The sequence below is a fragment of the Mobula hypostoma genome, chromosome 11 (assembly GCF_963921235.1).
Source record: "Mobula hypostoma chromosome 11, sMobHyp1.1, whole genome shotgun sequence".
NCBI lineage: Eukaryota > Metazoa > Chordata > Chondrichthyes > Myliobatiformes > Myliobatidae > Mobula > Mobula hypostoma.
In genome coordinates, this window is record NC_086107.1 from 96,265,380 (window position 1) to 96,282,010 (window position 16,631).

The 16,631-nt window shown below is 54.1% G+C and overlaps 1 protein-coding gene and 1 pseudogene across 7 annotated transcripts in view; both read right to left on the reverse strand.

The window, feature by feature from the left end:
* Positions 1–4,796: 4,796 nt before the first annotated feature.
* LOC134353972 (zinc finger CCHC domain-containing protein 3-like) overlaps positions 4,797–16,631 on the reverse strand; it is a 233,661-nt gene continuing 221,826 nt past the window's right edge. For all 7 annotated transcript variants that reach the window (XM_063062585.1, XM_063062581.1, XM_063062580.1 and 4 more), the window contains one exon: positions 4,797–5,916. In XM_063062585.1, coding sequence (XP_062918655.1) covers positions 4,804–5,805 — 1,002 coding nt within the window. In that variant the 5' untranslated portion in view covers positions 5,806–5,916 and the 3' untranslated portion in view covers positions 4,797–4,803. The remainder of the gene's footprint in view (positions 5,917–16,631) is intronic.
* LOC134354482 (U2 spliceosomal RNA) lies at positions 11,035–11,166 on the reverse strand (annotated as a pseudogene).

The window sequence follows — 16,631 nt, forward strand, 5'->3', positions numbered from 1 at the left end:
AGGTGGCCTTCAGTTTTACAGTTCTTGCACATCAACACCCTGCAGTGGGCTGCGATGTGCCCTGCCTTGCCGCAGTTTCGGCACACCCTGGATTGCCCCGCGTACACCGTGTACCCTCGGTTCCCTCTGCTGGCGAAGACGGAGGGGGGCTGGATGACGCCGCCGTTGGAATCCAACCTCAGCTTCACCTTGACCTGCTGTTTGCTGGTCCAGATTCCCAGTCCGTCCTTCACGTCCGCTGGTGTTCCTACACTCTCCACATACCGAGCGAGGAATGGAAGGACGTCCACCACTGGCACGTACAGGTTGAACATCTGGAGCATGATTGTCCGTTCCTGCTGGGTTGCCGTTGTAAAGAGGGCCTGTGCTTTCAGCAGAGACAGCGGCGCCTCTGTCCCCTTCAGCTGAAGCTGCTGATACAGCTTCTGCCACCCTGCAGCCTGCCGGAAAGTGACATCGAAGAAACCTGCGAAATCCTGGACACAGTTGATGACGTTGGGCATAAATCCACAGCATTCCATCAAGACCTTCCGGATGACGGTCTCTCGGGTGATGCTGGTGCCCCCGTTCCGGTCTCGCACTGTCAGCCTGACAGTGTTCTTGATACCCGGGCCTCGAGCCGATGCACTGCTCGCTGCTGCCATCTTCTTCTTCCTCACTGCTGTCGTCGCTGGTATGGGGTGTTAGATTGGAGGCCAATCAGCATTAGCATCCACCCCTGCGTCAGCACGAACTCTTCTCCTCCGCCTTCTGGTCTGATAAGAACAGATTTTTTAAAATTTCAAAATATACTTTATTCAAAAATAAATATATACCATAAACCATTCAATAACTTTTCATCCTCTACATACGTTTCCATTATAGTCAATACATATCCGTATTTATAGCCACCCACGTGGCACTCCAGTAGTTCAGCTTACCATATCATTGTTGAGGGGTATAGTCTCCGCCCTCCGACCCCTCCCACTCCCACGGGTGGAGAAACCTATACTGTAGTCCTTCCCCACCGGGCCCTTGCGGTGGCTGCACCGAGTTTCAGTGCGTCCCTCAGCACGTACTCCTGCAGCCGAGAATGTGCCAGTCGGCAGCATTCTCCCACGGACATCTCCATGTGCTGGTAGATCATCAAGTTTCGGGCCGACCAAAGAGCGTCTTTCACCGAGTTAATGATCTGCCAGCAGCACTGGATGTTTGTCTCTGTGTGCGTCCCCGGGAACAGCCCGTAGATCAGAGAGTCCTCTGTTACACAGCTGCTGGGGATAAAACGTGATACTAGCCCGTCCATCCTCCTCCACACCCTCTTTGCGAACTGGCAGTGTGCAAAGAGGTGGGTCACAGACTCCTACTCACTGCAGTCCTCCCGTGGGCAGTGGGGTGCGGAGACGACGTTCTGGGCGTACAGGAGGGCTCTGAGTGGGAAGGCCCATCTCACTGCCAGCCAGGCGAGGTCTTGGTGCCTGTTGGTGAGATCTGGCGATGAGGCATTTTGCCAGATGAACTGGACAGTCTGCTCAGGAAACCACCCCACTGCGTCCATCAGGTCCTTCTCCTGCAATGCCTGCAGGACATTAAGTGCCGACCACTGCCTGATTGCCCTGTGGTCAAAGGCGTTCTCCTGGAAGAACTTTGCTACGTAGGGCAGGTATGCCGGCAACGACCAGCTGACTGGGGTGTTGCACGGGAGGGGGGCCAGACCCATCCTTCGTAGCCAGGGCGACAGGTAGAACCTGGGCACATAGTGGTACTTGATGCCCACATACCTGGGTTCTCCACACAACCTGATGCAGCCACTTATGAAGCTGGCTATCAGGGTGAGGGCGACATTGGGGACGTTCTTGCCCCCGTTGTCCAGGGACTTCTGCATGACGGTCCGTCTCACCCGCTCCATCTTGGATCTCCAGACGAATCTGAAGGGAGCCCCGGTGATTTCCGAGCTGTAGGAGCGGGGGACAGGCCAGACCTGCGCCAAGTACAGCAGCCCTGAGAGCACCTCACACCTGATGACCAGGTTCTTGCCCGTTATTGACAGGGGGCGCCCTCCCCACAGTCCCAGTTTCTGTATTAACTTGGCAGTCCGTTACTGCCAGTTCTTGTTGATCGCCTCAGCCCCTCCGAACCAGATCCCCAACACCTTCACGTGGTCAGACCTGATGGTGAAGGGGATGCTGGATCGGTTGGGCCAGTTGCCGAAGAGCATGGCTTCGCTCTTCGTGCAGTTGACCCTGGCCCCCGACGCCAGTTTGAACTGTTCGCAGGTGCCAATCAACCTGCGAACTGACCTCGGATCAGAGCAGAAGACGGTGACGTCGTCCATGTACAGGGAGGTTTTCACTTGGGTCCCTCCACTGCCTGGCAGCATCACCCCTCTTATGCCCTCATCCCTCCTGGTGTTTTCCGCAAAGGGTTCGATGCAGCAGACAAACAAGACAGGGGAGAGGGGACAGCCCTGCCTGACTCCCGACCTGATGGAGAAGCTGTCTGTTTCCCATCCATTGACCTGGACTGCACTACGGATGTCTGTGTAGAGCAGTCTAATCCAATTCTGGATTCCCTCCCCAAATCCCATTTTGGAAAGCACGTCCGCCATGTACGTGTGCGATATCCTGTCGAAGGCTTTCTCCTGGTCCAAGCTCACCAGGCAGGCATTCACCCCCCTGTCCTGCACGTAGGCGATGGTGTCCCTCAGCAGTGCGAGGCTGCCTGAGATCTTCCTGTCCGGTACAGCACAGGTTTGGTCCGGGTGAATCACCTGTCCCAGAGCAGACTTGACCCTGTTGGCGATAGCCTTGGACAGGATCTTGTAGTCCAGATTCAGGAGAGAGATGGGTCTCCAATTTCTAATGTCCTCCCTTTCCCCCTTCTGCTTGTAGATGAGGGTGATGATGCCCTTCCTCATGGACTCTGACATACTGCCGGCCAGAAGCATAGCATTGTACACTTCCAGCAGGTCTGGGCCCATCCAGTTCCACAGAGCCGAGTACAACTCAGCCGGTAAGCCGTCGCTTCCGGGAGTCCTACCCGACCCAAAGGAACGGATGGAGCCTGTCAGCTCGTCCAGGGTCAGTGGCTGATCCAGACTCTCCCGTTTGCCGTCATCTAAGACCTGCGTGATAGACGACAGGAAGTTGCGGGAGGCTGTGGATTCTGTGGCCTTTTCGTCGTACAGACCGGCATAGAAGGACCTGCAGATCCTCAGAATGTCGGTCTGCGAGGATGTGACTGAGCCATCCTCTTCCTTAAGGTTGTGGATCACAGAGCTCCCCCTGTGCACCTTTTGGAAGAAGAAGCGTGAGCACGTCTCGTCCTGCTCCACGATTTGGACCCTTGATCGGAAGATGATCTTGGAGGATTCGGGGGGAGGTGCTGGGCTTGCCGGCCCTTCACCTCTTGCAATTCCTCCCTGACATCCACCCGCTCCGACTGCAGAAGGAGAAGTTGCTGCAACTCTGTCTGTAGTTTACGCAGTTTCCTCTGCTCCTGCCTTGCTTTCCGGATACCCTTGCAGATGAAGAACCTCCTAATGTTCTCCTTGGTGGCTTCCCACCAGTGAACCGGGGAATCAAAGAAGGCTTTCAAGGTTCTCCAACCTATGGACTCTCTCTCTGTTCCTCGATGTTCTCTGGTTTCAGCAGCTATACGTTCAGCTTCCAAGTCCCCCTGCCTGCCTTCTGGTCCTCCCATAAGTGACAGGTGGCTCTCAGAAGGCAGTGGTCAGAGAAGAACACCGGCGTGACGTCGGTGGACCTGACCGTGAGGGACTCAAACAGGAAGAGGAAGTCGATCCGGGTGCGGGCTGAGCCGTCCGATCGTGTCCAGGTGGCTTGTGGCTGTGCTCCACCTGTTGGGGTGCCACAGGCGTCGCGCAGCTTGGCTGTCTTTACTATTTCCCTCAGGAGTCTGGAGGTACTGTCCAGCCTGCCGGGTCCTCCAGCCGCATCAATGGTGCAGTTGAAGTCTCCGGCCAGAACGACCGGCTGGAGCGTCACCAGCAGCAGTGGGAGCTGCTCAAAGACGGCCAGCCGCTCGCTCCACACGGGGGAGGCGTACACATTGACCAGCCGGAGCGGAGTGCCCCGGTATTTGACGTCTGCTACCAGGAGGCGCCCCGCAACCACCTCTTTAACTTGGGTGATTGAGAAGTTGCCTCCCCGCAGCAGAATCCCCAGCCGGAAGCGCGACAATCGTTGCCCCCCGACCACACCGACAAACCTTTTTTCCACCACCGTGCCCACCTCCGGTAGTTACGGAGGTGTGGTAGTCTGCACTCCTGGAGGAAGGTCACGTCGGCTTTTACAGTGCCCAGGGACTGGAGCGTGCTGACGCATCGCCTGGTACTCTTCAAACTTTGCACGTTGCAGCACGCCAATTTAAGGTCTGCCATCTTTGTAAGTCCTTTATTTCGGCTGCTCTCCGTCCTCTTCCTTCCAGTCCTGAGCCTTCCTTCCCACCGCCTTTGTGAAGTTTTCCACCTCCTGTGGGCTCAGGTACTGCTGGTAGTACTCCCCCGGGTGTGGCAGTTCTGGTTCTGACTTCCTGGGCTGCATCCACTTCAGGCTGCTGTATGCCAGCCGTGGCTCTGCTCCGGGATTCCTGGAGCTGTGTGTCTCTGCTGCTCTCCGCCTCCTGTACCTGGGGGGTGGCCAGCAGACTTTCTCCCCTCTCTCTCCTCCCCTCCGCCTGTTCTGGCAGCCGCTTCTTCCGCCGGGGCTGCTGGCCTCCCCCAACTCCTTCCTCCTCTGAAGAGGACAGGGTACCAGAGGCTGTGTGGTTCCCTGCCCTTTTCTTGTAATCCTCTGCCTTCTGTCACTTGGCCGCGGCCTTTTGGGTCTTTTTACGTTTCACGACCTTCCATTCAGTTTCCACCTCAGCTCTCCCCTCCTCCATGGACTCCTGCTTGTCGTTTGCCTGGTCCTGGGGGGTCTGCAGCGGGGTGGCAGGTCTTGGGGTGCTTGCACCTTCCTCCCTGGTTTCATCGTCCGTCCTGTCGGGTGCCTCGTCTGCAGCGCTGGCGGGTACGTCCGAAACTGCCTGGGCCCTTTCAGTGCCAGCACCTTCCCTGGTCGCCTGTGCGTAGGTGCCCCCATGCCTCGGGTAGTCTCTGTACAGGTTGCCAGCCTGTCCGCAAAGGTTGCAGGACTTGGCCTGCGTGCAGTCTTTGGTCAGGTGGCCTTCAGTTTTACAGTTCTTGCACATCAACACCCTGCAGTGGGCTGCGATGTGCCCTGCCTTGCCGCAGTTTCGGCACACCCTGGATTGCCCCGCGTACACCGTGTACCCTCGGTTCCCTCTGCTGGCGAAGACGGAGGGGGGCTGGATGACGCCGCCGTTGGAATCCAACCTCAGCTTCACCTTGACCTGCTGTTTGCTGGTCCAGATTCCCAGTCCGTCCTTCACGTCCGCTGGTGTTCCTACACTCTCCACATACCGAGCGAGGAATGGAAGGACGTCCACCACTGGCACGTACAGGTTGAACATCTGGAGCATGATTGTCCGTTCCTGCTGGGTTGCCGTTGTAAAGAGGGCCTGTGCTTTCAGCAGAGACAGCGGCGCCTCTGTCCCCTTCAGCTGAAGCTGCTGATACAGCTTCTGCCACCCTGCAGCCTGCCGGAAAGTGACATCGAAGAAACCTGCGAAATCCTGGACACAGTTGATGACGTTGGGCATAAATCCACAGCATTCCATCAAGACCTTCCGGATGACGGTCTCTCGGGTGATGCTGGTGCCCCCGTTCCGGTCTCGCACTGTCAGCCTGACAGTGTTCTTGATACCCGGGCCTCGAGCCGATGCACTGCTCGCTGCTGCCATCTTCTTCTTCCTCACTGCTGTCGTCGCTGGTATGGGGTGTTAGATTGGAGGCCAATCAGCATTAGCATCCACCCCTGCGTCAGCACGAACTCTTCTCCTCCGCCTTCTGGTCTGATAAGAACAGATTTTTTAAAATTTCAAAATATACTTTATTCAAAAATAAATATATACCATAAACCATTCAATAACTTTTCATCCTCTACATACGTTTCCATTATAGTCAATACATATCCGTATTTATAGCCACCCACGTGGCACTCCAGTAGTTCAGCTTACCATATCATTGTTGAGGGGTATAGTCTCCGCCCTCCGACCCCTCCCACTCCCACGGGTGGAGAAACCTATACTGTAGTCCTTCCCCACCGGGCCCTTGCGGTGGCTGCACCGAGTTTCAGTGCGTCCCTCAGCACGTACTCCTGCAGCCGAGAATGTGCCAGTCGGCAGCATTCTCCCACGGACATCTCCATGTGCTGGTAGATCATCAAGTTTCGGGCCGACCAAAGAGCGTCTTTCACCGAGTTAATGATCTGCCAGCAGCACCGGATGTTTGTCTCTGTGTGCGTCCCCGGGAACAGCCCGTAGATCAGAGAGTCCTCTGTTACACAGCTGCTGGGGATAAAACGTGATACTAGCCCGTCCATCCTCCTCCACACCCTCTTTGCGAACTGGCAGTGTGCAAAGAGGTGGGTCACAGACTCCTACTCACTGCAGTCCTCCCGTGGGCAGTGGGGTGCGGAGACGACGTTCTGGGCGTACAGGAGGGCTCTGAGTGGGAAGGCCCATCTCACTGCCAGCCAGGCGAGGTCTTGGTGCCTGTTGGTGAGATCTGGCGATGAGGCATTTTGCCAGATGAACTGGACAGTCTGCTCAGGAAACCACCCCACTGCGTCCATCAGGTCCTTCTCCTGCAATGCCTGCAGGACATTAAGTGCCGACCACTGCCTGATTGCCCTGTGGTCAAAGGCGTTCTCCTGGAAGAACTTTGCTACGTAGGGCAGGTATGCCGGCAACGACCAGCTGACTGGGGTGTTGCACGGGAGTGGGGCCAGACCCATCCTTCGTAGCCAGGGCGACAGGTAGAACCTGGGCACATAGTGGTACTTGATGCCCACATACCTGGGTTCTCCACACAACCTGATGCAGCCACTTATGAAGCTGGCTATCAGGGTGAGGGCGACATTGGGGACGTTCTTGCCCCCGTTGTCCAGGGACTTCTGCATGACGGTCCGTCTCACCCGCTCCATCTTGGATCTCCAGACGAATCTGAAGGGAGCCCCGGTGATTTCCGAGCTGTAGGAGCGGGGGACAGGCCAGACCTGCGCCAAGTACAGCAGCCCTGAGAGCACCTCACACCTGATGACCAGGTTCTTGCCCGTTATTGACAGGGGGCGCCCTCCCCACAGTCCCAGTTTCTGTATTAACTTGGCAGTCCGTTACTGCCAGTTCTTGTTGATCGCCTCAGCCCCTCCGAACCAGATCCCCAACACCTTCACGTGGTCAGACCTGATGGTGAAGGGGATGCTGGATCGGTTGGGCCAGTTGCCGAAGAGCATGGCTTCGCTCTTCGTGCAGTTGACCCTGGCCCCCGACGCCAGTTTGAACTGTTCGCAGGTGCCAATCAACCTGCGAACTGACCTCGGATCAGAGCAGAAGACGGTGACGTCGTCCATGTACAGGGAGGTTTTCACTTGGGTCCCTCCACTGCCTGGCAGCATCACCCCTCTTATGCCCTCATCCCTCCTGGTGTTTTCCGCAAAGGGTTCGATGCAGCAGACAAACAAGACAGGGGAGAGGGGACAGCCCTGCCTGACTCCCGACCTGATGGAGAAGCTGTCTGTTTCCCATCCATTGACCTGGACTGCACTACGGATGTCTGTGTAGAGCAGTCTAATCCAATTCTGGATTCCCTCCCCAAATCCCATTTTGGAAAGCACGTCCGCCATGTACGTGTGCGATATCCTGTCGAAGGCTTTCTCCTGGTCCAAGCTCACCAGGCAGGCATTCACCCCCCTGTCCTGCACGTAGGCGATGGTGTCCCTCAGCAGTGCGAGGCTGCCTGAGATCTTCCTGTCCGGTACAGCACAGGTTTGGTCCGGGTGAATCACCTGTCCCAGAGCAGACTTGACCCTGTTGGCGATAGCCTTGGACAGGATCTTGTAGTCCAGATTCAGGAGAGAGATGGGTCTCCAATTTCTAATGTCCTCCCTTTCCCCCTTCTGCTTGTAGATGAGGGTGATGATGCCCTTCCTCATGGACTCTGACATACTGCCGGCCAGAAGCATAGCATTGTACACTTCCAGCAGGTCTGGGCCCATCCAGTTCCACAGAGCCGAGTACAACTCAGCCGGTAAGCCGTCGCTTCCGGGAGTCCTACCCGACCCAAAGGAACGGATGGAGCCTGTCAGCTCGTCCAGGGTCAGTGGCTGATCCAGACTCTCCCGCTTGCCGTCATCTAAGACCTGCGTGATAGACGACAGGAAGTTGCGGGAGGCTGTGGATTCTGTGGCCTTTTCGTCGTACAGACCGGCATAGAAGGATCTGCAGATCCTCAGAATGTCGGTCTGCGAGGATGTGACTGAGCCATCCTCTTCCTTAAGGTTGTGGATCACAGAGCTCCCCCTGTGCACTTTTTGGAAGAAGAAGCGTGAGCACGTCTCGTCCTGCTCCACGATTTGGACCCTTGATCGAAAGATGATCTTGGAGGATTCGGGGGGAGGTGCTGGGCTTGCCGGCCCTTCACCTCTCGCAATTCCTCCCTGACATCCACCCGCTTCGACTGCAGAAGGAGAAGTTGCTGCAACTCTGTCTGTAGTTTACGCAGTTTCCTCTGCTCCTGCCTTGCTTTCCGGATACCCTTGCAGATGAAGAACCTCCTAATGTTCTCCTTGGTGGCTTCCCACCAGTGAACCGGGGAATCAAAGAAGGCTTTCAAGGTTCTCCAACCTATGGACTCTCTCTCTGTTCCTCGATGTTCTCTGGGTTCAGCAGCTTTACGTTCAGCTTCCAAGTCCCCCTGCCTGCCTTCTGGTCCTCCCATAAGTGTTAGGTGGCTCTCAGAAGGCAGTGGTCAGAGAAGAACACCAGCGTGACGTCGGTGGACCTGACTGTGAGGGACTCAAACAGGAAGAGGAAGTCGATCCGGGTGCGGGCTGAGCCGTCCGATCGTGTCCAGGTGGCTTGTGGCTGTGCTCCACCTGTTGGGGTGCCACAGGCGTCGCGCAGCTTGGCTGTCTTTACAGTTTCCATCAGGAGTCTGGAGGTACTGTCCAGCCTGCCGTCGGCGCTGCCGGGTCCTCCAGCCGCATCAATGGTGCAGTTGAATTCTCCGGCCAGAACGACCGGCTGGAGCGTCACAAGCAGCTGTGGGAGCTGCTCGAAGACGACCAGCCGCTCGCTCCACACGGGGGAGGCGTACACGTTGATCAGCCGGAGCGGAGTGCCCCGGTATTTGACGTCTGCTACCAGGAGGCGCCCCGCAACCACCTCTTTAACTTGGGTGATTGAGAAGTTGCCTCCCCGCCGCAGAATCCCCAGCCGGAAGCGCGAGAATCGTTGCCCCCCGACCACACCGACAAACCTCTTTTCCACCACCGTGACCACCTCCGGTAGTTACAGAGGTGTGGCAGTCTGCACTCCTGGAGGAAGGTCACGTCGGCTTTTACAGTGCCCAGGTACTGGAGCGTGCTGACGCATCGCCTGGTACTCTTCAAACTTTGCACGTTGAAGCACGCCAATTTAAGGTCTGCCGCTTTGTAAGTCCTTTATTTCGGCTGCTCTCCGTCCTCTTCCTTCCAGTCCTGAGCCTTCCTTCCCACCGCCTTTGTGAAGTTTTCCACCTCCTGTGGGCTCAGGTACTGCTGGTAGTACTCCCCCGGGTGTGGTAGATCTGGTTCTGGGCCCGGGGGTTTGTTGACTTCCTGGGCTGCTTCCCCTTCAGGCTGCTGGGTGCCGGCCGTGGCTCTGCTCCCAGATTCCCGGAGCTGTGTGTGTCTGCTGCTCTCCGCCTCCTGTACCTGGGGGGGTGGCCAGCAGACTTTCTCCCCTCTCTCTCCTCCCCTTCGCCTGTTCTGCCAGCCGCTTCTTCCGCCGGGGCTGCTGGCCTCCCCCAACTCCTTCCTCCTCTGAAGAGGACAGGGTACCAGAGGCTGTGTGGTTCCCTGCCCTTTTCTTGCGTTGCTCCGCCTTCTGTCGCTTGGCCGATGCCTTTTGGGTCTTTTTGCGTTTCACGACCTTCCATTCCATTTCCACCTCAGCTCTTCCCTGCTCCATGGACTCCTGCTCGCCGTTTGCCTGGTCCTGGAGGGTCTGCAGCGGGGTGGCAGGTCTTGGGGTGGTTGCACCTTCCTCCCTGGTTTCGTTATCCGTCCTGTCGGGTGCCTCGTCTGCAGCGCTGGCGGGTACATCCGAAACTGCCTGGGCCCTTTCAGTGCCAGCACCTCCCCTGGTCGCCTGTGCGTAGATGCCCCCACGCCTGGGGCAGGCTCTGTACAGGTGGCCAGCATGTCAGCAAAGGTTGCAGGCCTTGGCCTGCGTGCAGTCTTTGGTCAGGTGGCCTTCGGTTTTATAGTACTTGCACATCACCACCCTGCACTGGGCTGCGATGTGCCCTGCCTTGCCGTAGTTTCAGCACAGCCTGGGTTGCCCCGTGTACACCATGTACCCTTGGTTCCCTCCGATGGCGAAGACGGAGGGGGTGGTGGATGACGCCACCGTTGGATTCCAACCTCAGCTTCACCTTGACCTGCCGTTTGATGGTCCAGATTCCCAGTCCGTCCTTCACGTCTGCTGGTGTTCCTACGCTCTCCACATACCGAGCGAATAATGTAAGGACATCTACCACTGGCATGTGCAGGTTGAACATGTGCACCGTGATTGTCCGTTCCTGCTGGGTAGCCGTGGCAAAGAGGGCCTGTGCTTTCAACAGCGACAGCGGCACCTCTGTCCCCTTCAGCTGAAGCTGCTGGTACAGCTTCTGCCACCCTGCAGCCTGCCGGAAGGTGACATCGAAGAAACCTGCGAAATCCTGGATGCAGTAGATGTCGTCAGGCGTAAATCCACAGCATTCCATCAAGGCCTTCCGGATGAAGGTCTCCCGGGTGAAGCCAGTGCCCCTGTTCTGGTCTCGCACTGTCAACCTGACAGTGTTCTTGATACCCGAGCCTCGAGCCTCGAGCCGATGCACTGCTCGCTGCTGCCATCTTCTTCTTCCTCACTGCTGTCGTCGCTGGTATGGGGTGTTAGATTGGAGGCCAATCAGCATTAGGATCCACCCGTGCGTCAGCGCAAACTCTTCTCCTCCGTCTTCCGGTCTGGTAAGAATAGAAACTACACTTGATCTGAGCCAAAAGGCCGAGAAGCGATGCAGGCATACGCTTGAGTCGGCTACATCCTGCCTAGCCTCTGGTGTTTAGATTGAAGCAGGAGGCCTGGCAAAGACCTTGCTGCCCTGGCCCGCTGGCAGCTCTCCCCTAGGTTGTCTGGGATGGGTGGGTGTGCTGGACAGCTGTTGCCTACCTGGTCCGTCATGAGTGCAACTTGTCAGAGGATATGTAAAGCTGCTAGTGATCCACCAATCATCTGGGAGGGGGGCCGTACTTATGGGCGCCTACATCACTGGCACACTGCCTACGTCAAGGCTGCCGGCTTGCTCGGCCGGCTCCCAAGTCGGTCTCAGAGGCTGGCTCAACTTGCACTGCTCTCCTGGTCGTGGGAGGCTGGTCACGCTGTCCTGCCTACACAAAAGTCTGCAGGGGGAGTGGGAGCAGGCCGCTCGGCCCTTGAAGGCTGTCCCTGCACTCGACGACGAGAGACGCCTTTCGACTTTGCGCGCCCTGGCTGGCGCATCCAGCTGAAACGTCTGCTTCCAGCTGAAAAGTGCAGCCATTCACACCTCTGTGCCTTTGTTTTGATGTGCAATTACATTTGTTGAGTAGCTACGTTTTAGCCACAGAAGCTGTAGACTTTGCGTCTGCACAGGTTGTTATTGGACAGTGTCTTTCCCCCCTCCCCACCACTTTTTTTTACCAGGGTCTCTCTTTCTCTCACCCACACAGACAGACAGACAGACAGAGACACACACACACACACACGGAATGCTGAGTGATCTGCCAGGGTCTGTCTGTCTCTGTCTCTGTCTCTGTCTCTGTCTCTCTCTCTCTCTCTCACTCTCACTGACACCCACATCGACTGGTTCACCCTTCCGTTGCTCAATTACTCCCATACCAGATGGAGAAGCGACCTGTCAGGGTGCTCTTGTAAATACGCAGTTTAGAGCGGGTCAGGAGACCCTTGCTTTCCTCAATCTCCTTAGAAAGTAGAGACGCTGCTGTGCTGCCTTGCTCAGGGAGTTGATATTAAGGGACTAGGTGAGATGACCAGCTGCTCAAAGCATTTCATAATGGTTGATGTTAAGGCAGGTTACTGTCACCTTCTTTTGTCACTGTCCCGACTGTTAATTCCCCATTTTCTCCTAATTTCCTTTGATGCCAGCACACCTGGTTTTCATCAAGACCTGCAGCATAAAAACCCCGATTTTGCACCCACTAGCTGCCAGATCGTCAGTTTTGTCAGTGTGGTAATTAATGTTTCCTGGCTGCTTAGGACTGTGTGTTCTAAGTTCGACTCCATTTCTGAGGTGTACCTGTGTAACTCCGTCTCTCTGTGGCAAGAAAATTTTGTCTGCCACTTTCCTTTCTGCGCTCCATGTCAAGATAAGTTCTGCCTGCCTCCTGCTTTCCTGCACTCCCTCCTGTTTGCCGTTCAGTGCTCATGTCCGCGTCTGCATCCTAACTCAATCTCCGTGCCTGTGTCCTGCGTTTGGGTTCACCTCGTTCATTGCAACAGAATGACCTAGCCACCATGGACCCAGCAGACACGAATACCCTTCAACAAACACTTGCTAGCCAGGGTTCCCTACTGGGACAGCACCACCAACTCCTCCTGGAGGTCATGGAGAACCTCCGTTCCCTGTCTGCTCACGTCACGCAGATCGGTGACCAGGTGGACTCATTGTACTTGTGACGACAGACCAAATTATCAGAAGATTGATGCCGATAAGAGGACAATGGAGGAACATTCAGAAATGTTAATGAGAGACGAGAGGGATTAACGAAAAGGAGACACAGTTCTGAGTATTGTCAGAGACCGGTGGCTTTGAACCCTGAACTGTTTGAAGTTTGATGGACAGGCGATACCCCAGCAGGGGAATAAAAAGGGACAGGTTCGCTAAGGCAACAGACACATGACTCCACGAGGTAACGAGACCCTGGAAGCGGTGTGCCCCCACAAGTTGGTGGGAGGTTTGGAGGTTTGGTCGCGGAACCAGCCATAGACGCACAGGGTGGAAAGGTATGGGTCGGCGGGAACCTGGTGTGTGTGTCCGCCCTTGCCTGGGTGCCAGGTTCACCGCAGAAGAACGATCATATCTGGAACGGAGGGGTCACAGCCGGTGACCTCAGAAGACATTACAAAGGGCTCGCCCGAAAGCTAACTGCGAGGAATATCGAAGGTCTGTTTGGAATCCGTTTTGAATATTCATTCGCTTTCGCTCTCTCTTCTCCCTGCCCCAATGGCACAACAGCGATTACTGCGAACTGAACTGAACTAAATTGAACTGAACTTTGCGTCAGTTGAAACTGATCATTTACCCCTAGACTGCGATAGAGCTTGATTGATCCCATTATCTTAGTTCTGTGTACATGTGTGTTTTATCATTGCTAAACTGTTGCATTTATATCCTTTTGATTAGAGTACTGTGTTGCTTATTTCTTTAATAAAACTTTCTTAGTTCCAGTAATCCAGACTCCAACTAAGTGGTCCATTTCTGCTGGTTTGGCAACCCAGTTACGGGGTACATAACATAAGTAAGGTTCTCATCCGCGATTTTGAACGCTAAATTTGAGACGGGGTAAATTGATTGGGTTAAAATTCCCGAAAGAAAGAAAAGGCAAACAGCAGAAATGGAGATTGAGGAATTTCTAAAGGCGCTGACCTCGGAGGCATTAGAGGATGCCAGGAAAGCGGAATGGGCAGCTGTGGCCAAACGGTTGAATCTTAAGGGGAAGTCGACAATAAGGAGAGAGGAGATACACAGAGCTATCATAGAGCATTATGTGTCTAAAGGTGTGTTTCCCCAAGGGGAGCTGGAGGCGATATCTATTGGAAAACCTGGTGGAGACGCAGTACAGGTGCAGTTTGAAAAATTGAGACTCGAGCACGAGTTCCGGGTACGGCAGCTAGAACACGAAGAGAAACAGTTAGAACGACAATGAGAAGAGAGAGAGAGGCAGTTGGAGTGAGAAGAGAAACAGAGGGAAAGGGAATTCCAGCTGGAGAGGTTAAAAATAAGGGCAGAACAGGGGCCCATGCTGAACCAAGGTGAAGGGTTCAGGGCAACCCAGGAGGTTAGGCTGGTTCCCCCATTTGACGATACCGATGTGGATCAGTACTTTCTCCATTTCGAAAAAGTTGCTGCAAGTCAGGACTGGCCGAGGGATAAGTGGGCTGTTTTGCTTCAGAGTGTACTTAAAGGAAAAGCCCAACAAGCTTACTAGGCTTTGTCCGCAGAAGATGCCCAGAGGTATGAGGTGGTGAGAGAGGCCATCCTCAGGATTTATGAGTTGGTCCCGGAGGCATACCGGCAGAGGTTCCGGAATGCGAGGAAGCAGTGGGACTGCACATATTTAGAGTTTGCCCGTGAGATGCAGACATATTGTGAGCGTTGGTGCGCCTCGAAAGGGGTCAATGGGGATTATGACAGACTGCTACAGCTAATCCTGATTGAGCAGTTTAAAGGTTGTGTCCCTGAAGGTATGAGACCCTACCTAGATGAGAAAGAGGCAGACACTTTAGCCGCAACTGCTAAGTTAGTGGATGAGTACGCGTTGACACATAAAACGAAGTTTGCCCCGAGTAAAGGCTACCAGAAGGGTAGTCAGGATGGCGGGGGGAGTCCGCCAGAAAAGTCAGAAAGTAAGCCGGGGACTAGTGAGAAGGATAAGGTAGACCGGGAGCAGTTTGGTAGAAAGTCTCCTGGGGTCGTATGTTATAATTGTGGGAAAGTGGGACACTTTGCGTCCAGGTGCTTTGCCCCAAAGAAGGAGACGGGAAAGGGAAAGGCGGCGTTTCCGACTGGCTGTATTGAGCTGGTAAGCAAACCGCTAGGAGAGGAGAGGGCTAACAACGTTCAGGAAGGGCGCGAGAGGTTTATCTCGACCGGATTGGTGTCGGTGAAGGAGGGGTTAAATCCAGTTCCAGTGTGGATCTGGAGAGACCCGGGAGCGTGTCAGTCATTGATATTAAAGGGTGTGTTAGACTTTAGTTCAGAGACCGAGACTGGGAAAGTCAGGGTCATAAAAGGCATTGGGAAAGGGACTGAGGCAGTACCTCTGCACCAGATACACCTAAAAAGCAACTTGGTCTCTGGACCGGTCACGATCGGGGTGAGGCCTGAACTACCGATGAAAGGTGTAGAAGTCTTACTCGGTAATGACCTCGCCGGTGGAAATGTGTTCTCAGCAGTAAAACTGACAGGCCAGCCTGCCAGCATTGAGGCCCCGCCCATGGACTCACAGGTTTATCCCGTTTGCGCAGTGACTTGGTGTGTGTCCAGAAAGGCTGCCGAAGTAAATTTAGCTGAGACGTTTCTACCAGCCTTGTACCAGGGGGAGGTAGAAAGTGAAAAGAAGGCGCGTAGTGAAACAAGAGAAAGTGAAGTTGTTGAGGCTGACTCAGCATTAGCAAGGAAGGACTCTGTACAGACACAGGAGCGAGACGAGGAGCTGATGGTTTCGGCGGGGACAGCTCTCTCTGAAGCAGAATTAAAAAGGGAGCCAGTAGGCTATTGTGTGGAGGAGGGAGTGCTAAGGAAGAAAGGGAGACCAAGTATCGTGCCCGCAGATGAGGAATGGGGGATGGTGCCAAAAATTTATGGGAATGAGATTCTTAACCTGGCCCACAAGATACTCCTCGGTGGACATTTTGGGGGGAGGAAAGCAGTCGGCGGAATCATGAAAGAGTTTTACTGGCTGCACAGGAGGAAGGATGTAACTGACTATTGTAGACGTGAGTTAACACAGTTAGAGGCGATTAACATGTTAGAAGCTCACCACGATCAGAAAACAGATCCAGCTGGTGATATCATGAAAATTAATGAGGCTAGGGTGCCACCTGATAAGGGGAAAACCCATTTTTTAAAATATAATTTTAATTAAATTTTCAAAAAGAATACATGAAAAGATAAAATCTACCCACCCCCCCTCCCCCCCCATATATAGTCCTACCTAAAAAGAAAGAAAGAGAAAAAAAAGAGCCGCCTGGGTATTGGAAGGTTTCCACATGCTCCATGGGATTCAAAATAAATTTAGTATAATTATTCGTTACTTTCCCCAAGTAACCAAAATCTTTATCGGAGCACTTAAATATGCCATCCTATCTTTTGTAAATAAGGGCGCCAAATATTCAAAAATGTTACATATTTATGTCTTAAATTATAAGTAATTTTTTCAAGTGGAATAGAACTAGCCATTTCATTATTCCAACAATCCATACTTAAATACGAATCAGATTTCCAAGGAACTGCTATAGTCTTCTTAGTTACTGCCAATGCAATTTTTATAAATTCTTTCTGATATTTATTCAATTTAAGTTTCGGTTTTATCCCTTCAATATCACCTAATAGAAACAATACAGGGCTATGTGGAAGTTCAATTCCAGTAATTTGTTCCAATAAGACTCTTAAATTTATCCAAAAGGGTTGAATTTTAAAACAAGATCAAGTAGAATGTAAAAAAGTACCAATTTCTTGATTACACCGAAAACATTTATCA